Source organism: Erpetoichthys calabaricus, chromosome 8 (genome assembly GCF_900747795.2).
Source record: "Erpetoichthys calabaricus chromosome 8, fErpCal1.3, whole genome shotgun sequence".
Classification (NCBI taxonomy): Eukaryota; Metazoa; Chordata; class Cladistia; order Polypteriformes; family Polypteridae; genus Erpetoichthys; species Erpetoichthys calabaricus.
This window is the reverse complement of record NC_041401.2, coordinates 87,073,267-87,097,425: the sequence shown is the minus strand read 5'-3', so window position 1 is coordinate 87,097,425 and position 24,159 is coordinate 87,073,267. Positions and strand designations below refer to the sequence as shown.

The 24,159-nt window shown below is 39.2% G+C and overlaps 1 protein-coding gene across 3 annotated transcripts in view; it reads right to left on the bottom strand.

The window, feature by feature from the left end:
- The window catches only part of bcas3 (BCAS3 microtubule associated cell migration factor), an 830,699-nt gene that overhangs the window by 613,986 nt on the left and 192,554 nt on the right, over positions 1 to 24,159 (bottom strand). For all 3 annotated transcript variants that reach the window (XM_028807048.2, XM_028807050.2, XM_028807049.2), the window contains exon 13: positions 22,634 to 22,727. In XM_028807048.2, coding sequence (XP_028662881.1) covers positions 22,634 to 22,727 — 94 coding nt within the window. The remainder of the gene's footprint in view (positions 1 to 22,633; positions 22,728 to 24,159) is intronic.

The window sequence follows — 24,159 nt, the reverse complement described above, 5'->3', positions numbered from 1 at the left end:
TTATACACCTCTAGCGCCTCTTCGCCAATTACATGTAGAAGCATAGACGCTTTCATTTTTTCACTTTTCCTATCTGCTTCAATCACAGCAAGATACAACTCGAATCTCTGTTTAAATCTTTTCCAATTTTCAGCTACATTTCCCTTTAACTGGAGATTTGGTGGGGGCTGTAATCCTTCCTTATTTCTTTTTTCTCTTTTGCTAGAACGTCTTATCGCTTTCTGACCACGTTGTCGGGTTACTCACAGACACGAGACTCGTTCAAAAGCTGAACCTCTTCTTCACATTCCTCTTCCAATCCGCCACTTCTGACACCATGTAGTGATCTTGTTAGGTTCGTAGTTTAATCAATACACAGGATTGAAAGATATAATAACTTTTTAATAGACAGACTTTAGAGACATTTACTATACATGTTACTATTCGTTCTTTAGTTCACGCCCATTCTCCTACTTGCATCGGCATTCACAGGCATTACTAATCATTCTGTAAGTATCCCTTAATAGACCTTACTAATCAACTATCATTACAAAATCCAACGTGGTTTGTGCCCTTCAGAATGAAAACAGTTTGCATTTACTTTTTTAATAAAAGGCGAGGTCCACCATCCGGCGTCTCAGGAAGGGGAAGCAGTGCAGTGTCAACACTGTATATGGTGGAGATGGTGCGCTGCTGACCGCGACTCGGGACATTGTGGGTCGGTGGGGGGAGTACTTCGAAGACCTCCTCAATCCCATTAACATGACTTCCAATGAGGAAGCAGAGCCTGGGGACTCAGAGGTGGGCTCCCCCATCTCTGGGACTGAGGTCACCGAGGTGGTCAAAAAACTCCTTGGTGGCAGGGCCCCGGGGGTGGATAAGATACGCCCGGAGTTCCTCAAGGCTCTGGATGTTGTAGGACTGTCTTGGTTGACATGCCTCTGCAACATCGCATGGACATCAGGGACAGTGCCTCTGGATTGGCAGACCGGGGTGGTGGTCCCCCTCTTTAAGAAGGGGGATCGGAGGGTGTGTTCCAACTACAGAGGGATCACACTCCTCAGCCTCCCTGGAAAAGTCTATTCAGGGGTCCTGGAGAGGAGGGTCTGTCGGATAGTCGAGCCTCGGTTTCAGGAGGAACAGTGTGGTTTTCGTCCTGGTCGCGGAACAGTGGACCAGCTCTATACCCTTAGCAAGGTCCTGGAGGGTGCATGGGAGTTTGCCCAACCAGTCTACATGTGTTTTGTGGACTTGGAAAAGGCATTCGACCGTGTCCCTCGGGGAATCCTGTGGGATCCTGTTTGGGGTACTCCGAGAGTATGGGGTACCGGCCCCCTTGATAAGGGCTGTTCGGTCCCTGTACAATCGTTGCCAGAGCTTGGTCCGCATTGCCGGCAGTAAGTCGAACCCATTTCCAGTGAGAGTTGGACTCCGCCAGGGCTGCCCTTTGTCACCGATTCTGTTCATAACTTTTATGGACAGAATTTCTAGGCGCAGCCAGGGCATTGAGGGGGTCCGGTTTGGTGGGCTCAGGATTGGGTCACTGCTTTTTGCAGATGATGTTGTCCTGTTTGCTTCATCAGGCCGTGATCTTCAGCTCTCTCTGGATCGGTTCGCAGCCGAGTGTGAAGCGGCTGGGATGAGAATCAGCACCTCCAAATCCGAGACCATGGTCCTCAGCCGGAAAAGGGTGGAGTGCCCTCTCAGGGTTGGTAGCGAGATCCTGCCCCAAGTGGAGGAGTTCAAGTATCTCGGGGTCTTGTTCACGAGTGAGGGAAGAATGGAGCGTGAGATCGACAGGCGGATCGGTGCGGCATCCGCAGTAATGCGGGCGTTGCATCGGTCTGTCGTGGTGAAAAAGGAGCTGAGCTGCAAGGCGAAGCTCTCAATTTACCAGTCGATCTATGTTCCTACCCTCACCTATGGTCATGAGCTATGGGTAGTGACCGAAAGAACGAGATCACGAATACAAGCGGCTGAAATGAGTTTCCTCCGCAGGGTGTCTGGGCTTTCCCTTAAAGATAGGGTGAGAAGCTCAGTCATCCGGGAGGGGCTCCGAGTAGAGCCACTGCTCCTCCGCATCGACAGGAGTCAGATGAGGTGGCTCGGGCATCTGATCAGGATGCCTCCTGGACGCCTCCCTGGTGAGGTGTTCCGGGCACGTCTAACCGGGAGGAGGCCCCGGGGAAGACCCAGGACACGTTGGAGGGACTATGTCTCTCGACTGGCCTGGGAACGCCTTGGGATTCTCCCGGAAGAGCTAGAAGAAGTAGCCGGGGAGAGGGAAGTCTGGGCATCTCTGCTCAAGCTGCTGCCCCCGCGACCCGACCTCGGATAAGCGGGAGACAATGGATGGATGGATGGATGGATGGATAAAAGGCGAGCTTTTAAGCCTGAGAAATCACCCCGTAAATGCACAAGTTTAATTGCACATGTGTTAATATGTATGCTTACACAGTATTAAAAGACACTCAAAAATTAAAGTCATTTACCTTCGTTCCCGCGTTTGACTCGTGCTGTAAATCTCTTCCTTGTTTTTAGTTCACGTGATTACGTAGGAGGCGTGATGACGCGATACGTGACTCCGCCTCCTCCATTAGAGTATATGGACAAAAAACAGGTTCCAGTTATGACCATTACGCGTAGAATTTCGAAATGAAACCTGCCTAACTTTTGTAAGTAAGCTGTAAGGAATGAGCCTACCAAATTTCAGCCTTCTACCTACACGGGAAGTTGGAGAATTAGTGATGAGTGAGGTCAGTCAGTCAGTGAGGGCTTTGCCTTTTATTAATTAGTATATATATATATATATATATATATATATATATATATATATATATAAAAAAGAAAATCCTGGAATGGAAAGCAACTGCAAGGCTACAATACGTGATAATCTCAAAAGACATTTAAAACCATAAACATGAGACTTGGTGCCAAGAGATTGTCCCAGGGCCATAGCAAAAAGGACAGCGGCTGTACAGGCTTTAAAAAGATCGAAGGGTAGCGCGACGGCAGCTACCCCAAACAAACGCGAGCAGCATTATACATCCTGCAAGAAAGAATTCAAACACGCCCGGGGCCAGAAATAAAAGACAGGTGTTGCTTTTACAAAGTCACACGAGACCAGGCAGTGAGCCATCATTTAAAACAAGTCAACAGACCTCTAATCTAGCAGTTGTTGGATTGCTTTTGGCAGGAAAGCATCATGTGCTCAGAGCTCTTAAAACAACGACATGCGACAGGCAGAAGAGGCAGCTAGCAAGCAGCAAAAAGACAGCAAATGATCCAAAGGCATATCCTTAGTGTACATTCAGCCGCAACACCCTTCACAACACGAGCAGTATTATACGTCTGGGAAGAAAGAGATGTAAACACGCGCGGGGGCAGGAAATAAAGAAACAAGTATTGTTTATACAAAAGGTTTTAAAGTAAACGTGAAAATAATGCATATGTAACAATTCACAAGAAAATCACAATCTCTTTAAATTGTAGATTGCCTGCCTAAGGTAAAGTCATCCCTGATGAATGGGGACATGGGAATGAGGGGTTCTTTCACCAGATTAGCGCTATTTCAGATGTTGAATGGCAAAATGGGGGAGGCAGCTTGATGAATGAGGTCTACAGGACTTAAATCCAAATCATATTGTGTGATATCATCTAATGTAAAATTCTACTCCGTACTTCTAGAATTTTTATTTTTATATTGTATTGAGGATTTATTCTGTTCTATGTATTGTACTGTACGGCTCAGAATTAAAAGACAATGTATAAAATGACAAACTAGAACTTCATAAAGACGTTTACAAACGTTGACGCTAAACACATGCAGAGCAGGTTAGAGACTATGAAACCAGTGAAATTAGAAAGGCAAAAAAAAAAAAAAAAAAAAAAAAAAACACGCCACTATACACATGTGGAGAAAGTTAAAGGATATGAAAGTAGGAAAATTAGAAAATATAAAAAAAAGAAAGTAAAGATCACAGTAGCGCAAACAAACAAACTGCCTCATTTAACTATGAACCAGTCTAACTTTGGTTTTGCACAATAATTACTACACTATTGCACCTTAACACTTAATTCTACTTTATTCACATAATTTTACTTATTTAATATGTTCTACTATACTGTTATCTTTCAATCTATGACTTTTTGTTAATTTAACTGTTATTCTTCTAACTTTGCACAGTTTTTGATAAGCAGACCAGGATGCATTTCACTGCATGTTGTCCTGTATAACTATGCATGTGACAAATAAAGAATCTTGAGAATCTCAAAAACTGAGTTTACCACACATGCATTTATTGGTGACTTTGTTAGTGTATATATATTTATCTGTCTGCTTATTTAAAAAGCTACATTTACCCCAGGAGTCAAAAACGTTCTGTCTAGCCCGTGTACAAAAACCTAGACAAAAGCTGGGGTATCACCTTGGTAACCCCATGTACCTTTGGAACTGTGAGAGGAAAATAGCACGACTTTACAGACAGGAGTCCAATGCAGAACTCTACTTACTTTTTTTACATTGTAAAAAAAAATTATTAACTGCTGATGATATAGATCGTTTTGCCTGTGCTGAAATTCCAAAGAGAGAAACCTGTCCTGACCTCATTAAAAAGATTCAGCATATTGGGACTCGCAAGATTACAAATATTGTTTTTACAGAAGTTCTGAAATAAAAGTGAAACTAATGAAATAGCAACAATTCAAAGAAAAAAAAAATCTTAAAAGTGTGTATCCGGAAAAACAAACACGGGGGTTGGCGAGCTAAGCGAGCATGGGGCAGGGGACTTTATATATTCCGCCGCTGACTTTATATAATCAGGCTTTGGCTTTATATATTCCGCCGCTGACTTTATATAATCAGGTTTTGGTGTTAAATATTCAGAACACTGACTTTATATATTCCGAAAATGATTATATTTGCCTGTTTGGCACCCCATATATATATATACTAGCAAAATACCCGCGCTTTGCAGCGGAGAAGTAGTGTGTTAAAGAGGTTATGTAAACATATATATATATATATATATATATATATATATATATATATATATATATATATATATATATATATACATAAACATATATACATATATATACATATACATATACATATACAGTAATCCCTCGCTATATCGCGCTTCGCCTTTCGCGGCTTCACTCCATCGCGGATTTTATATGTAAGCATATTTAAATATATATCGTGGATTTTTTGCTGGTTCACAGATTTCTGCAGACAATGGGTCTTTTAATTTCTGGTACATGCTTCCTCAGTTGGTTTGCCCAGTTGATTTCATACAAGGGAGGCTATTGGCAGATGGCTGAGAAGCTACCCAACTTACTTTTCTCTCTCTCTCTCTCTCTTGCGCTGACTTTCTCTGATCCTGACGTAGGGGGATTGAGCAGGGGGGCTGTTCGCACACCTAGACTATACGGACGCTCGTCTAAAAATGCTGAAAGACTATCTTCACGTTGCTACGTTCTGTGCAGCTGCTTCCTGAAGCGACATGCTGCACGGTGCTTCGCATACTTAAAAGCTCAAAGGGCACGTATTGATTTTTGATTGAAAAACAAACTCTGTCTCTCTCTCTCTCTCTTTCTCTGCTCCTGACGGAGGGGGTGTGAGCTGCCGCCTTCAACAGCTTTGTGCCGCGGTGCTTCGCATACTTAAAAGCCAAACAGCCCTATTGATTTGTTTGCTTTCCTATCTCTTTCTGACAGGCTTTGCTCCTGACGCGCACTCCTTTGAAGAGGAAGATATGTTTGCATTCTTTTAATTGTGAGACGGAACTGTCATCTCTGTCTTGTCATGGAGCACAGTTTAAACTTTTGAAAAAGAGACAAATGTTTGTTTGCAGTGTTTGAATAACATTCCTGTCTCTCTACAACCTCCTGTGTTTCTGCACAAATCTGTGACCCAAGCATGACAATATAAAAATAACCATATAAACATATGGTTTCAACTTCGCGGATTTTCTTCTTTCGCGGGTCGCTCTGGAAAGCAACCCCCGCGATGGAGGAGGGATTACTGTATATACATATACACATCCACATATACATATATATATATATATATATACATATACAAATTTACATATCTACATATATATATATACATATAAATATAGACATACATATATACATACATACATTCACATATTATATATATATATATATATATATATATATATATATATATATATATATATATATATATATATATATATATATACTGTATATATACATATCTACTTATTGTCTCCTGTATTTAGGATATAGCGGGTTGGATACTGGATGGATGGACATTTGTATGCATAGCCCTATTTGCCCGTTTTCGTTTTTTTTCTTTCTTCAGTAATATTTCAGCAAACCCGGAGTTTGTCAGTTCAAATCCTGGTACTGACACAACTGTGTGACCCTGAGGAAGTCACTTCACCTGCCTGTGCTGCAAAAAACAAAAGTAATGTAACAAATTGTACCTCAGATGTTGCAAGTTGCTGGAATAAAGGCATAAGTAAAATAGATAAATATGTATTATAGACATAGGAAGTATTAATTTATTTTCAGTCAAGTCATCTGCAGCAAACCTTTATAAATGAGGGTTTCTCCTTTTTTGCAAACTGTTTCTTCTTCATTGAGGTTTTCTCTTGGAGAGCTTTTTTCATTTCATTGAAAATTAAAGCAGCAGCTGCCAAAATATGTAGCTTTCTTATTAATTTTTCAACATTGTGTAAAATAACTTTATAAAGTAACATAAAAGGTTTAAATACTGGTTATCCTTTTACACTAAAATATTACTAAAGAGATACAAAAAAAGTAAAATGCATATGTTCTTTTTCTTTAAGGAGATTTAATATTACTGAAGAAAGAAAAAAAAAAACTAAAACAGCCAAATGGGGCTATGCATACAAACTTAAAAGGTTTAAATAAAACAGAAATATACACTTTTATTTTTACTTGCTTAACTTGTGGAGGGTGTATCCTGTAGCAAAGCCCTAAGTTTTTTTGTGAAAGCCCGTTTCAGTCAATAAGTCTTAAAAACAGGTGTAAAGATATTGACAATAAGCTACGCAAACCCATCAAGACATGGAATCGTTTAAATCAAGTATCATTACATCTTCCTTTCTTAATATATATATATCTATATCTATACATATCTATATCTATATATGTATATCTATATCTCTATATACATCTATATATATATATATATATATATATACATAATATATATATATATATATATATATATATATATATATATATATATATATATATATATATATATATATATATATATATATATCTAAATCCCCGCGAAGTACTGCTTTTAAATTTTTATTAAGAAGAAAAGCTTTTTAAATTGAGGGAAAATATCCCAATAGCAATTTGTTAAGGATCTGTTTTTTTGTGAAACAGCCTTAACACAGCTTTTCCGCTGTTTTATAAACGAACGCCATATAAGGTCTTCCTTTTTCCTTGCTTCGCCAAGGAAGGAGCCTTTTTATTAAATCCAAGGGTTCTTCGCTTTTTTTTTTTTTTGTTTGTTTATTACAATTGTTATAGTTCTGTTTGTATACGACGTTGTCAGTTCAGCACTCAGGTTGTAATATGACCAAGCTGTGCAAGCTTACTGTTAAGAATGCAACGTATAGTTGTACATGAGAAAAGCAATTTTGCCTCAAATCAATGGCAACCTTTTGTAGGTCTATGAACTTAATTTAAAGTTTAGGTTTACACGGTGCTTTCTTTATGAAGTACCTGTACTCATGAATATGTCTGTATGCGTCAGTCGCTCAAATCCCCGCGCTTCGCACTGGCGAAGTACTGCTTTTAAATTTTTATTAAGAAGAAAAGAAAACCTTTTAAAATTGAGGGAAAATATACCAATAACAGTTTGTTAAGGATCTGTTTTTTTGTGAAGCTGCCTTCACTCGAGTGATCACTTCGAGCTGACTTGCTGGCTAACCATAAGCGTTACCTGGTAGGTAACCACCCATACAATCAGATTGTGAATCAGACTACGAATGCCGTGAATGTAATTACCCCGATCTACATGCTGTCAAATAAACGAACCACACGCCGTGGTGCAATTTTAGGGGCTTCGCCTCTAGCGCTGACGTCCGAGGTTCGATTCCCGTAAGGGAGTGAAGTGAGTGGGTGGTTACCTACCAGGTAACGCTTATGGTTGCCCAGCAAGTCAGGTAACATCAGCCACGGTGCCTTCAGTTGTGAGAAGCAGATCATAGAATGGATGAAAATAGTTTACTGTCAAATAATGCAAAGAGTACACGACACGTCTTTCCCCCTTATTCTTGGCTCATCAGGCGTACACACTCACTGCACTCGCTTACGGTAATCGAACCTCGGACGTCAGCGCTAGAGGGGCTTCGCAGCGGTGAAGTATTGCTTTTAAATTTTAATTAAGAAGAAAAGAAAACCTTTTTAAATTAAGTCTTAAAAAGAGGTGTAAAGATATTGACAATAAGCTACGCAAACCCACCAAGACATGCAATCGTTTAAATCAAGGCGCGAGTCGAAAAACACCATCCATAATATTAGTTAACGATTAACACATTTCTATATGTATTGTAAGCATACAATACAACTGATAATATGTTGCGCTTATTTATCTGGTGTACTGACATTTTTGCGCGTTTAACGGCTGAAATCTAACGTGGTTTGTGCCCTTCAGAATGAAAAGAGTTTGCATTTACCTTTTTAATAAAAGGCGAGCTTTTAAGCCTGAGAAATCACCCCGTAAATGCACACGTTTAATTGCACAGGTGTTAATATGTATGCTTACACAGTATTAAAAGACACTCAACAATTACACAGTATTAAAAGACAGTCAACAATGAACGTCATTTACCTTCGTTCCCACGTTTGACTTGTGCTGTAAATCTCTTCCTCGTTTTCAGTTCACGTGATTACGTAGGAGGCGTAATACGTGATGACGCAATACGTGACTCCGCCTCCTCCATTAGAGTATATGGACAAAAAACAGGTTCCAGTTATGACCATTATGCGTAGAATTTCGAAATGAAACCTGCCTAACTTTTGTAAGTAAGCTGTAAGGAATGAGCCTGCCAAATTTCAGCCTTCTACCTACACGGGAAGTTGGAGAATTAGTGATGAGTGAGTCAGTCAAACAGGTTCCAGTTATGACCATTACTCGTAGAATTTCGAAATGAAACCTGCCTAACTTTTGTAAGTAAGCTGTAAGGAATGAGCCTGCCAAATTTCAGCCTTCTACCTACACGGGAAGTTGGAGAATTAGTGATATATATACAGTGATTCCTTGCTATATCGCGCTTCGTCTTTCGCAGCTTCACTCCATCACGGATTTTAAATGTAAGCATATGTGAATATATATCGCGGATTTTTCACTGCTTCGCGGATGTCTGCGGTCTACAATACGTGTGCTTCCTCAGTTGATTTGCCCATTTGAATTCAAACAAGGGACGCATTTGAATTCCTTGCTATATCGCGCTTCGTCTTTCGCGGCTTCACTCCATCACAGATTTTAAATGTAAGCATATGTGAATATATATCGCGGATTTTTCACTGCTTCGCGGATGTCTGCGGTCTACAGTGCGTGTGCTTCCTCAGTTGATTTGCCCATTTGAATTCAAACAAGGGACGCATTTGAATTCAAACAAGGGACGCTACCCAATCAGAGCCTTCGGTTAAGTTCCTGTGTGCTGCTGATTGGCTCAGCGACGGAGTGCTGCATTAACCAGGAAGTCTAATCTCACTCATTCAGCATTAACGCACGTTACTGCTACTGCTGCAGGAGCCCTGTCCAAGCGCCAACAGAAGATGCAAATGATTGCAGAAAAGGTAAAAGTTTTGGATATGTTGAAGGAAGGAAACAGCTACACCGCTGCAGGACACCATTACAGCATCAATGAGTCCACGATTCTTTTTATTTAAAAAGGAGGAAAAGCATATAAGATCTATGGCCGCAGTGTCCTTTAACCAGGGCGCAAAACGAGTTGCAAGTGGACGTGATAAGGCAGTAGTCTGGATGGAATCTGCTTTAGGGATTTGGATTGAAGAGTGATGGAAGAAGTACAACGGCAGTGCTAAACAGTCGCCTGAAGAGGCTCCTTTAGAAGAGCTGTAATGCTATCCTTTGTAGTGCAGTAAAATTAAACTCATCGTTATCAGACAAGTCGTCGTGTCATTGTTGGTGAGTAACCATAATTAATTATTTACGTACAGTACTTATTACATGTACATAGTTTAGTGTCACTGTACACACATTTTACTGTATATAATTTTTCTTGCATTGTACGTATTTATTAGTGGTGGCCTGTCTGTCGTAATGGCTGTACCATATGTGATATCGGAGACGCTCGATATCTTTAAAATAACATTTAGGTTTTACTGTATGTAAACTGTGTTTACATACATAATTTCAACGAATCTTACCTAATATCTAAGAGAATACAAAGGGTTTATGCTGTATAATTGTGCGTGAAATGTTCATAATAGTGTGGGAGAGTTTATAAGGGCTTAAAATATATAAAAATAACCATATAAACATATGCTTTCTACTTCGCGGATTTTCTTATTTCGCGAGTGGCTCTGGAACGCAACCCCCGCGATGGAGGAGGGATTACTGTATATATATATATATATATATATATATATATATATATATATATATATATATATATATATATATATATGTATAATGCCAAAAACAAGAAATCGACAGCAGAAACACGAAACGCAGTTTATAGTATCCCATGCAATTCTTGCTCAGCGGTATACATAGGACAAACTTCAAAAAGAATCTCAACACGTGTACAGGAACATCGCAACGCCGTCAGAAGAAAGGACGCACTATCATTGATCTATGCATATACTAAATCGACAGGACACACATTCAACTGGGACAACGTAAAAGTAAAATTTAAGGCCAGTACTAAAAGTGCCAGAGAGTTGGCCGAGTCTTGGCTATCAAATGAAAACGCCATCAACAGACACTTGGACATAAATCCAGCATATGCTAACTTAAGAAGAACATGTACATAATAAATAAACTATCCACACCCCCCCCCCCCCACTCTTGATCATACTGACTTAGTCACCTCCCCCACCCCCCCTTAATGTGTTGCCATATATTGCCTTTGATTCTTGTAAGTCTAAGCATTATCCTCTGATGACGACCCCTGGTATGGGTTGAAAGCTTAGGAATAAAATCTACTTTATGATACGTGATTCATTTTTTTCTCCCTTTGTGGATCTCCAGCTGCAAATCTGCAAACCATATCACAGATCTTCTCTTCCATTCGTACACACACACATTATATATATATATATCCATCCATCCATCCATTTTCCAACCCGCTGAATCCGAACACAGGGTCACGGGGGTCACACACATATACACACACACATATATATACATATATATATATATATATATATATATATACACACACACACACATATATATATGTTAGCCGACTTGCTGACCAACCACAAGCGTTACCTGGTAGGTAACCACCCATACAATCAGATTGTGATTCAGACTACGAATGCCGTGAATGTAATTACCCCGATCTACATGCTGTCAAATAAACGAACCACACGCCGTGGCGCAACGTTAGGGGCTTCGCCTGTAGCGCTGACGTCCGAGGTTCGATTCCCGAGAGGGAGTGAAGTAGAGTGTGTACGCCTGATGAGCCCAGAATTAGGGCAAAACACGTGTCGCATACTCTTTGCATTATTTGACAGTGAACTATTTCAACCATATATATATATATATATATATATATATATATATATATACATACACACACACACACACACACACACACACACACACACACATATATATATGTATATATATATTTGCAGTTGGAGATCCACGAAGGGAGAAAAAACGAATCACGTATCATAAAATAGTTTTATTCCTGCGCTTTCAACCCCTATCAGGGGTCTTCATCAGAGGATAATGCTTAGACTTACAAGAATCAAAGGCAATATATAGCAACACATTCAGTGTTGGGTGACGGTGACTAAGTCAGTATGATCAAAGGGGGGGGGGGGTTGTATAGTTTAATTATTGTGTACATGTCCTTCTTAAGTTGGCATACGCTGGATTTATGTCCAAGTGTCTGTTGATGGCGTTTTCATCTGATAGCCAAGACTCGGCCAACTCTCTGGCACTTTTTGTACTGGCCTTAAATTTTACTTTTACATTGTCCCAGTTGAATGTGTGTCCTGTCGATTTAGTATGTGCATATATCAAAGATAGTGCGTCCTTTCTTCTGACGGTGTTGCGATGTTCCTGTACACGTGTTGAGATTCTTTTTGACGTTTGTCCTATGTATACAGCTGAGCAAGAATTGCATGGAATACTATAAACTGCGTTTCGTGTTTCGGCTGTCGATTTCTTGTTTTTAGCATTAAACAGGACCATGCGCAGATTGTTCGTGGGTTTATGTGCTATTCTGATGCCCCACTTGGTCAGGGTGCGTGCAGTGCCTTCTGACACATTATGGTGATACGGGAGTGAATGCCAGGTGGGGTGGGGGGTTCTGATTTAAGTGGATTGTATGCTGATTCCTTTGGCGTCTGCTGTGTAGACTCCGATTAATGAATGTTTTTGAGTATCCGTTCGAGGTGAAAAGTTGGAACAGATAGCGTCTCTCATTAATTTTTGTTTCCTTGGTATTACAATGCGTGTGGACTCGTTTAAATAGGGTTTTCACGCAGCTCCGTTTATGAGATACCGGGTGATTGCTGGCGAAGTGTAGAATCTTGTCTGCGTAGCATTGTTTGCGGTAAACACTTGTGGTCAGGGTGGCGTCACTATTTCTTTTGATGTAAATGTCCAGGAAGTTGACGTGTCGATTGATTTCTTTTTCCATTGTGAACTGGATTGCAGGGAATATTGAGTTAATATGATTGTAGAACTCATTCAGCTGGTTCTTTCTTAATATGACGAATGTGTCGTCTACATAGCGTATCCAAATTTTGGGTATAATCTGGGATAAAGCTATTCAAAAAGTGCCAGAGAGTTGGCCGAGTCTTGGCTATCAGATGAAAACGCCATCAACAGACACTTGGACATAAATCCAGCGTATGCCAACTTAAGAAGGACATGTACACAATAATTAAACTATACAACCCCCCCCCCCCCCCCCTTGATCATACTGACTTAGTCACCTCCAACCCGAATGTGTTGCTATATATTGCCTTTGATTCTTGTAAGTCTAAGCATTATCCTCTGATGAAGACCCCTGATAGGGGTTGAAAGCTCAGGAATAAAACTATTTTATGATACGTGATTCGTTTTTTCTCCCTTCGTGGATCTCCAACTGCAAATATGCAAACCGTATCACAGACCTTCTCTTCTATTCATATATATATATATATATATATATACACACACATATATATATATATATATACACACATGATAGATAGATAGATAGATAGATAGATAGATAGATAGATAGATAGATAGATAGATAGATAGATAGATAGATAGATAGATAGATAGATAGATAGATAGATAGATAGATAGATAGATAGATAGATAGATAGATACTTTATTAATCCCAATGGGAAATTCACATTCTCCAGCAGCAGCATACTGATACAATAAATAATATTAAATTAAAGATTGATAATAATGCAGGTGAAAAACAGACAATAACTTTATATAATGTTAAATGTTAACGTTTACCCCCCCGGGTGGAATTGAAGAGTCGCATAGTTTGGGGGAGGAACGATCTCCTCAATCTGTCAGTGGAGCAGGACAGTGACAGCAGTCTGTCGCTGAAGCTGCTCTTCTGTCTGGAGATGATACTATTTAGTGGATGCAGTGGATTCTCCATAATTGATAGGAGCCTGCTTAGCGCCCTTCGCTCTGCCACAGATGTTAAACTGTCCAGCTCCATGCCAACAATAGAGCCTGCCTTCCTCACCAGTTTGTCCAGGCGTGAGGCGTCTTTCTTCTTAATGCTGCCTCCCCAGCACACCACCGCGTAGAAGAGGGCGCTCGCCATAACTGTCTGATAGAACATCTGCAGCATCTTATATACACGTATATATATATATATATTATATATACACACACATATATATACACACACACAGACACACGCACACACATCATAAAACACTAAGGTCAGTTAATCAGAGCAATGTGATTGGTCACTTTGGCTTTGGTGATGTGACGATAGAGAAAGTTCAAGTAAGACACAAAAGAAGAGTAATGGAGTAATGGTGCAGCACAGAGAGCCTCCTTTAGAGACAGCAAGTATAAAACTAGACAGGAAGGAAGAAATGTGCCTTATAATTAATGGCAGAGCCTGAGAAGCAGGCTTATTTTATATTAAATATATATATATATATATATATATATATATATAAATATATATATATATATATATAAACCCCTCCTCTTTGCTTGATCAGCTGCTGGATTGCTGCTGCTGCTGTGCAGCGAGATCTGCATCTTGCATGGCACTTTGAACATTTAAAGGCCTGTACAGCAGCTGTCCTACTCTTTGTCTTTTATTTTGTGCCCCAGGCATGGTTAAATCTTTTGGCACAAAGTCTCGTCTCACGGGACATAAGTTCTTGATATTTTTTATTTTAGAATTTGTAAACGGAATAAGAACATTCTGAAAAGAATGATACCAAACATATATATGTAGGTTTTAAAATAAGCCAGATTTAAAGCGCAACAAAAAAGTCACATAAAATAGTTGCTCAAAATCGTTGCACTTTTAGGATTAGGATTTTAGATATACAGGGTGGGCCATACGTTTCCATACATATGGTTTTTAACATTTTATTTTTTATATTTCAGATACCCTAAAAATGCATTTGAATAAAGAGCAACGAGTGGCCTCCAAATGGCATTTGAAGGCCATGGTGTATCAGGAAAAGATACGAAACATAAATCATCTTAAGGAACGTATCACCAACGCCATTACAAGCATAACTCCAGCTGTGCTAATACATGTTCATCAGCAGTGGCAGACACGTGTTTTCAAAACAATGCCAGTCATGTAGAGTAGGGGTACTCAAACGGCGGACCGCGGTCCACAATCCGGACCGCCAAGACGTTTTTGGCAGACCGCGACTGTCTTCTGCGTAAGTCAAAAGTCCAAATATAAAAGCACCAAAATTATTGTTGTTTTATTATTTACTCTGTAGCAGGGTTGCCAACTGGTATTTTTTATGCCAAATAACTGAAATCTGGCATTTTTGAAAACTGTTTGGCATATAAAACTTGCGTTTGGTCATCTGGCATTTTTTGGTCTTTTTTACAATGCGAACTATCCACCAAAGTCAGAGCTCCGTTCGCATAAGATCGACGCCCTTAAGTGGTCGTTGGTAGCGAGTTCATCGCTGATGACGAAAGCGACCACCACACAATCAAATGTTACAGAAGCTTCGCTACGCATTGTTTGGGTTCTTGGCAGACATAAGAAAGCATTTACTGATGTAGAGGTTGTTAAAGAATGCATGATGTCTGCTTCTTCGGTTCTGTTTAGCGACAAAAAGTGTGTTGAACTGATTCAGCAGATACCATTATCAGACAGTACTGCTAGTCGTCGTGCAGATGACCTTTCTGACAATAGATAGATAGATAGATAGATAGATAGATAGATAGATAGATAGATAGATAGATAGATAGATAGATAGATAGATAGATAGATAGATAGATAGATAGATAGATAGATAGATAGATAGATACTTCATTAATCCCAATGGGAAATTCACATGTGGTCGGTGGTCAGTTAATATCAGATCTTAAACAGGCTAAATTGTTTGCTCTCGCATGCGATGGATCCACTGATAAAACTGACATGTCTCAACTCTGTATGTTCACAAGATTTTTTGATGGCCATAATTTTGTTGAAGAGTTTCTGACATTACTACCGCTAGCAAAACAGACCCGCGGTGAGGACGTGTTTTCAGCATTATCGCAGTTTATGCACGCAGCTGGATTGGATGTAACAAAAATGGTTTCCCTTACAACAGACGGGGCACCAGCAATGACTGGTAAAGATAGAGGACTTGTCACTCATATGAAGGCACTTCAGCCCAACCTTGTTGCTTATCACTGCATCATTCATCAGTCTGCCCTCTGTTCAAAACTTTGTGACGAACTGGCGGAAGTGATGTCTACTCTTGTGAAATTAGTGATTTTTTTACGATGTAATTCGTCTCTGCAGCATCGTCTGTTTCGTTCTTTTCTTGAAGAGATGTCTGCAGAATTTGGAGATTTGCTGCTTCACAATGACGTCAGATGGTTAAGCAAGGGCCGTGTGTTGGAAAGGTTCTGGAATCTCCGTGAAGATGTAGCTGACTTCCTGCAGTCCTTGAATACAAAGAAGCTGCAGAATTTTTAACATTTATTCAAGACAGTGACAAGGTCGCACTGCTGGCATTTCTTGTTGATATTATGGGACATATAAATACACTGAATTTGTCACTTCAGGGTGCAGACAAAACCATTCTTGAACTGCAAGAAAAATGTTGTGCCTTTGAAACAAAACTGAGCATTTTCATCAATGACTTGGAAGGTGGCAAGATTCTGCATTTCCCAAACCTGAAGAGCTGCATGACAGCTGATCAACAGGCATGTTTTCAGTTGATTTCCACATTTCTACATCATTTGAAGGTCGAGTTTGATGAACGTTTTAAGGATTTCAGAAAACTGAAGCCTGTGTTTTTGTTTGTTGCTGATCCTTTCATTGTCCAGCCTGACGGTGAATGGACACAACCCCGTCACTGTTGCAAATGGAAGCAGCTGATTTGCAAGCTTCTCACGTTTTGAAAGCTAAATTGAACGAAGTCGGCATAACAATTTTTTGGTCAAAGTTTGTTCCAGATTCTTAGTATCCTGCTGCAAAGAAACTGGCGATTTCCGTGCTCACTATGTTTGGTTCAACATATTCTTGTGAGTGTGCGTTCTCCACTATGAACACTATCAAGACGAAACATCGAAGTGTATTTACCGACCAGAACCTCAGGAATGCAATAAGAATTGCACTGACTGGTTACTCACCGAACTATGCTGCCATTATGAAATCGAAACAACAGTTTCACACTTCACACTGGGTGACAATCATTGACGTACCAACTGGTGTGTTAATTGCAACTAGTCATGTGACTATTTTGAATTATTTTTCATGTTTTGTGCATGTCTTGGTCTTCTGTAAAAATTTTATCATTTGCATTGAATCTATTACTAGCCTCCTACAGACCTACACCTACAGTCCTACACGGTAAACCTGGCTATAGCGGACCCCGATGGTTGGTGGCGAACTGAATGTGGACCAGCATTCAAAAACTTTGAGTACCCCTGATGTAGAGCATATTATATTAATAAAAATGGTTTTTCATAAAAAAATGTTTATTTTCCTACGTATGAAAACTTATGGCCCACCCTGTATATAGAGTAGGTATATATACTAGGGGCTCTGCCCCCTGCTTGCTTCACTCGCCCACCCCCCAGGTTTGGTTTATTGGATATACAATTTAAAGAGATTGCTGTTTTCATGTGAATTGTTATATATGCATTATTTTCACTTTTACTTTAAAACTTTAGTAAAAACAATATTTGGAATTAACTTTTCTTCAAGATCGCATTGAATTTCGAGTCCGTGTTTGGACTTACGTTGTGACAACGCAACGTATAACTGCCTGTGAGTGAATATCATTTCTTTCTCTCTAATAAATAAAACGACTTTCTTGAATGTTTGTCCATGCTCTTTCTTCTTCACTTTGTCGTTAACGTGTCACCTAGCACATATAAAATTATTTTCCTGATGAAATTTATAAGAGCTGAGAGCGCAAGAAGTGTGTCTGACAAAAGCATTCACACAACTGAGGTTAGATGACTATGGTCTTGTTTGAAAATAGATGTAAGTAGGGCATGACTTGAAAGAATCTCATGTTAAAAGTCTCTGTCTTACAGGACTAAACACCATGCCAACATTTTTGGAAATCTTTTAATTCTCGCTGGCAACACGAATTAGACGATCTACAAGTCTCCGACTTAAAGTTTAAATCCGAACAATATATTCGATTTTTTTTTCGCTGTTCCATTATTTCACCGAGTAATAATTTCCATTTGTTTGCGCTAATACGATCTTTCCTATCCTTTTTTTGAGACTTTGGAATTTTCATACTTCCATTATCTCTAACCTGCTCTGCATGTGTACCGCACTAACATTTTTGAATTCTTTCCAACGTTCTACTTTGTACTCTTTGTCCTTTATTTCTGGCGCCGGGCATGGTAATATCTCTTTCTCACGGGACGTATAAGTGTCTTTCCGAGAAAATCACGTCTCGTCTCCTTCCAAGATTTTTTTTTATATTACATATATAGATAGATAGATAGATAGATAGATAGATAGATAGATAGATAGATAGATAGATAGATAGATAGATAGATAGATAGATAGATAGATAGATATCATATACACTCGCGGATAACTTTTCAAACAAATAAGTCGGGACTTGATTTTACCGTATAATTTCTGGTATTTTATAATGTCGGTCATATAAGTTGAATGCGGAAAACTCATGCTATTGGTCCAAGAGATTATGATATGCTAACACCCACCTCAGAGAGAAACCATGGAGCACACTGCCTTTTTTTTCTATGCATTGTGCCTACATGACCACATGGCAATACCTGAACTATTCCAAAGCGACGTTTGCACTGTTGTGTGCTTTTTGTATCTCACACCCTCATACAACTTTATCGTAAGAGCATCCCTTATCTACGATTAAGCGTTCAATCAGAAGAAAATATGAAGCTGGTTTTAAATTAAACATCGTTGAAGCAGCAAAAGAAATTGGTAACTGTGCTGCTGCAACAAAATTCAATGCGTCTGAGAAACTGATGCGAGATTGGAGGAGGCAAGAAGATGAAAAGAAAAAAAAAATTAGGTTTCACATTTTTTAACGGGCGTATGTTATTTTTAGTCGGGGTCTGATTTTATGATCGATTTTTCGGGTTTCAAGACCCAACTTATACATGAGTATATACAGTATATAACAACCCCCCAACTGCACTATGCACTGAAACTCTGTTAATGCAGGCAGGGATTGGTTGTCCATTGCCGGTGCAACTGCAGGTTCATAAGCTCACCACATAATACGTTTGTCGCCTGATGGTTGATGAGGGGTACATTTAAAACCGGCCACTAACCTGGCCCTTGCACTCAGTTTCTGTCTTCTCTCTTGTTCAGGAAGGCTATCTATCTGTTGCTTTGAGCTGAGAAGGAAGTAAATTCAGGACAATGTCATCATCATTGCTTGCATGCAGAAGGTGTATGTGTGACAGCTCCTGTTCGATTAAATGCTTTGAGCATGTTCCTGTTTTCACAACAATAAAACAGATTTTTTCGGAAACCTTGACTTGTCTCCTTCTCTCTTGTGAAAGTCTGTGATCCACACATCACAATACACATGCACACACATGCACACACAAGCACAGTTATGGAAAGTGAAAAAGAACAGCCTGTATTTGTCACACAACAAAACTGAGACTCAGGGAGGAGAATCATGGGAGTGTGTTAAGAATGAAGTTGCACACACACAAAGTAATATTTAGTACACAATGTGCCACGTATTACTGCATACTCATGTGATGGGTGTATCCTCCCCACGCTGCATTACAGACCTGCAATTTGGTATGCAAATGATCATATAGATTATGAATGTTCTCCTGTAAAATGCTGGTCCAAGTATTATACTACAGGTCTCCATTGAACAGACTGCCATTCCTCCCTCAAAATAAGCAAATCGAGGACACCACTGCAGACAAATGTGGCAGTGACAAGTAAGCAAATGGCATTTGTAACAGATGACCACAGTATTGCTTCCAGCAGACAATTGCATATGGTCCAGGTGTACATATCTGGTGCAAAAGCGACTCAAATATGTACTGCTGGGGACATTCAGCCTTCCTTCTGATGACTGGCCTTGTATATGTATATAAGAGATGTCTAAAAAATACAGTGGTGTGAAAAACTGTTTGCCCCCTTCCTGATTTCTTATTCTTTTGCATGTTTGTCACACAAAATGTTTCTGATCATCAAACACATTTAACCATTAGTCAAATATAACACAAGTAAACACAAAATGCAGTTTGTAAATGGTGGTTTTTATTCTTTAGGCAGAAAAAAAAAATCCAAACCTACATGGCCCTGTGTGAAAAAGTAATTGCCCCCTGAACCTAATAACTGGTTGGGCCACCCTTAGCAGCAATAACTGCAATCAAGCGTTTGCGATAACTTGCAATGAGTCTTTTACAGCGCTCTGGAGGAATTTTGGCCCACTCATCTTTGCAAAATTGTTGTAATTCAGCTTTATTTGAGGGTTTTCTAGCATGAACCGCCTTTTTAAGGTCATGCCATAGCATCTCAATTGGATTCAGGTCAGGACTTTGACTAGGCCACTCCAAAGTCTTCATTTTGTTTTTCTTCAGCCATTCAGAGGTGGATTTGCTGGTGTGTTTTGGGTCATTGTCCTGTTGCAGCACCCAAGATCGCTTCAGCTTGAGTTGACGAACAGATGGCCGGACATTCTCCTTCAGGATTTTTTGGTAGACAGTAGAATTCATGGTTCCATCTATCACAGCAAGCCTTCCAGGTCCTGAAGCAGCAAAACAACCCCAGACCATCACACTACCACCACCATATTTTACTGTTGGTATGATGTTCTTTTTCTGAAATGCTGTGTTCCTTTTACACCAGATGTAACGGGACATTTGCCTTCCAAAAAGTTCAACTTTTGACTCATCAGTCCACAAGGTATTTTCCCAAAAGTCTTGGCAATCATTGAGATGTTTCTTAGCAAAATTGAGACGAGCCCTAATGTTCTTTTTGCTTAACAGTGGTTTGCATCTTGGAAATCTGCCATGCAGGCCGTTTTTGCCCAGTCTCTTTCTTATGGTGGAGTCGTGAACACTGACCTTAATTGAGGCAAGTGAGGCCTGCAGTTCTTTAGACGTTGTCCTGGGGTCTTTTGTGACCTCTCGGATGAGTCGTCTCTGCGCTGTTGGGGTAATTTTGGTCGGCCGGCCACTCCTGGGAAGGTTCACCACTGTTCCATGTTTTTGCCATTTGTGGATAATGGCTCTCACTGTGGTTTGCTGGAGTCCCAAAGCTTTAGAAATGGCTTTATAACCTTTACCAGACTGATAGATCTCAATTACTTCTGTTCTCATTTGTTCCTGAATTTCTTTGGATCTTGGCATGATGTCTAGTTTTTGAGGTGCTTTTGGTCTACTTCTCTGTGTCAGGCAGCTCCTATTTAAGTGATTTCTTGATTGAAACAGGTGTGGCAGTAATCAGGCCTGGGGGTGGCTACGGAAATTGAACTCAGGTGTGATACACCACAGTTAGGTTATTTTTTAACAAGGGGGCAATTACTTTTTCACACAGGGCCATGTAGGTTTGGATTTTTTTTCTGCCTAAAGAATAAAAACCACCATTTACAAACTGCATTTTGTGTTTACTTGTGTTATATTTGACTAATGGTTAAATGTGTTTGATGATCAGAAACATTTTGTGTGACTAACATGCAAAAGAATAAGAAATCAGGAAGGGGGCAAATAGTTTTTCACACCACTGTATATCTGTAGGTACCCTACTCTTCCTTTCATCACCAGCCATAGCAAACTGTTACCCTTATATTATGAACCGAAAAACACATTTCTGCTGGAGAAGGTAGTGTTTGTTCTCTTAAGGACTATCTAGATGATGAGCTGTGAACAGATTTCACTTATTCTATTTACCTTATTTTTATTTTTGCAATGGCAGAATGAAAATACAATCATAAATAATTACATGTACAGTATCGAATCCCGTAAATGTCAAAATGGACTCTGCTCTTTTGGGCCCTTGAGCAAGGCCCTTAACTTGCAATTGCTCTGTCCTGGGTATGACATTAATCTGCATCCATCCCTGCATGTAGGCCTTTCAACCTGCAGGGAAAAACTTGGGGGTTGGTGGCAGAATTGGCACTCCAGCCACCATAAAAAACCTCATACTGTTCCACTCCATCTGAACTAGTGTGGTGCTGAGGTGTCACCCGTTGCATGGCTGCACTCGGGTCCTATTCTGGATCCTGAGTTGGTTTGTCATGTGGTAGGTGCAGCAATGCGCTGTATCAGCGTGTGCTCCTAACCGTTCTCGATCTCTGTCTATCAAATACATGACTGTAGCACCTTTTCATAAAAGAGACAGGGTTGCCCCCCTTTTTTTTTTTTTTAACATTTTACTCTAAAATAACTGTGGGTATATATAAAAATACTGTACTTACTCTGACTATAAATTGTGAATTAAGTAGTATTCTTTTAATCAGCTAACATTTTGCCCACTTATTGTAAAATACTACCTAGATAACAACATTGTATTGTTTAATTACAAAAGTTCTTACAGTATTTGAAAAAGGGAAGCCATCTAGGTCTAATTCTGCTGAAATGTAGTGATTTTCATGAACTAAAAATTTCTCAAACACAGATGCGATTCCCTAGCAAACTCTCAATAAATTTAAAAGTGTTGTTGACTATTTAAACTATACTGAAAATACACATTGGTTCAAATTTCAAAGTTAGGAAATTACAGAGAGGTGAAGATAAAATATTTACCACTTGGATTGAAAGCCATGCACGAAATAGGCTTATCATGAGCTGGAAAATGGGCCACAATACCTTCCCCATCTGAATCTTCACTGACTAACACCTGAAAAAACAAAATCACATGTAAATTCAAAAGGTAAAGTCAGATGCCAGTCTTTGCACTTGTATATAAAAGGCTAGAAATTATTCAAATATTGGTACTTGTTTAAAGACATAAAAGAACAAAACTTTTCAATAAAATTTCAACAAGGGTCACTCAGCTTGACCAAGCATAAATAATTGTCATTTGAGTAACAATCAAAAGATTATATGCTACACACAGTATCTGAACAGAATAAAAACGGATAGTATAGGATTTTCAAGTATTTAATAGTGCCTCCATTTGTATGAGCTCCACCATACTTTTCAACTGTATTATATGGCATTATAGAATGCTTAAAGTGACAATTAAGCAAAACATTTGGGCTAAGTGCAAAATTAGGAAAATATAAACTTTCAAAAAAAATTGTACACATAAACCAAGAACAAATCCTCTTTGAATTTGTCTTCTTCTTTGACTGAAATTTAAATATCACAGAGATACAAGAATGCACATTTGTACTTTCAGAATTACATTCGATTCAAAACAGCAGCAAAATGCAAAACTCATACTAATAATTTTTTAGAGACCAATGCTTCCTCAGAGGTTTCGGAAACACTCTGCGAAACAGTAAAGAGGATACATTTTTTCATTTTTCTGTCATAAAAATACCCTATATTCTATGAAAGCATCAGAGTAGATCATGCATATGCATTGGTGGACAGTAATGAAGTACATTAATTAACAACTGTACTTTAGTAGATTGAGTAGTAATGCATTTTTAAATGCAAATACTTTTACTCTTTAAAAGCTATATTTATTTAGTAACATTTTACTTTGTTACTAAGTACAACGATTGCTTATGTTCAAAATGTGAAGTTTACAATGAACAATTAAAATATAACGGCACATAAACATTTGGGGGTTTTAGGTCATCATAATATTGGAGAACAAACTGTTCTCATAAATGGCATAATGGCTGTGCAGTTCTCTCGGACTAAGTAAGTGGCTGCTTTTCAATATATCTCTGTATAACAACCCAATGTACTGTATTAGCCAACAACTGTTCAATTTCCTGCCCTAAATTTTGTGTGCCTTGACTTTGTTTTCTGAAACTTGATTTATTAACTAGATGGGTGTTTAAAATAATAGAGCAAAATTATAAAAATGATAGTACAGTAATCCCTCCTCCATCGCGGGGGTTGCGTTCCAGAGCCACCCGCGAAATAAGAAAATCCGCGAAGTAGAAACCATATGTTTATATGGTTATTTTTATATTGTCATGCTTGGGTCACAGATTTGCGCAGAAACACAGGAGGTTGTAGAGAGACAGGAACGTTATTCAAACACTGCAAACAAACATTTGTCTCTTTTTCAAAAGTTTAAACTGTGCTCCATGACAAGACAGAGATGACAGTTCTGTCTCACAATTAAAAGAATGCAAACATATCTTCCT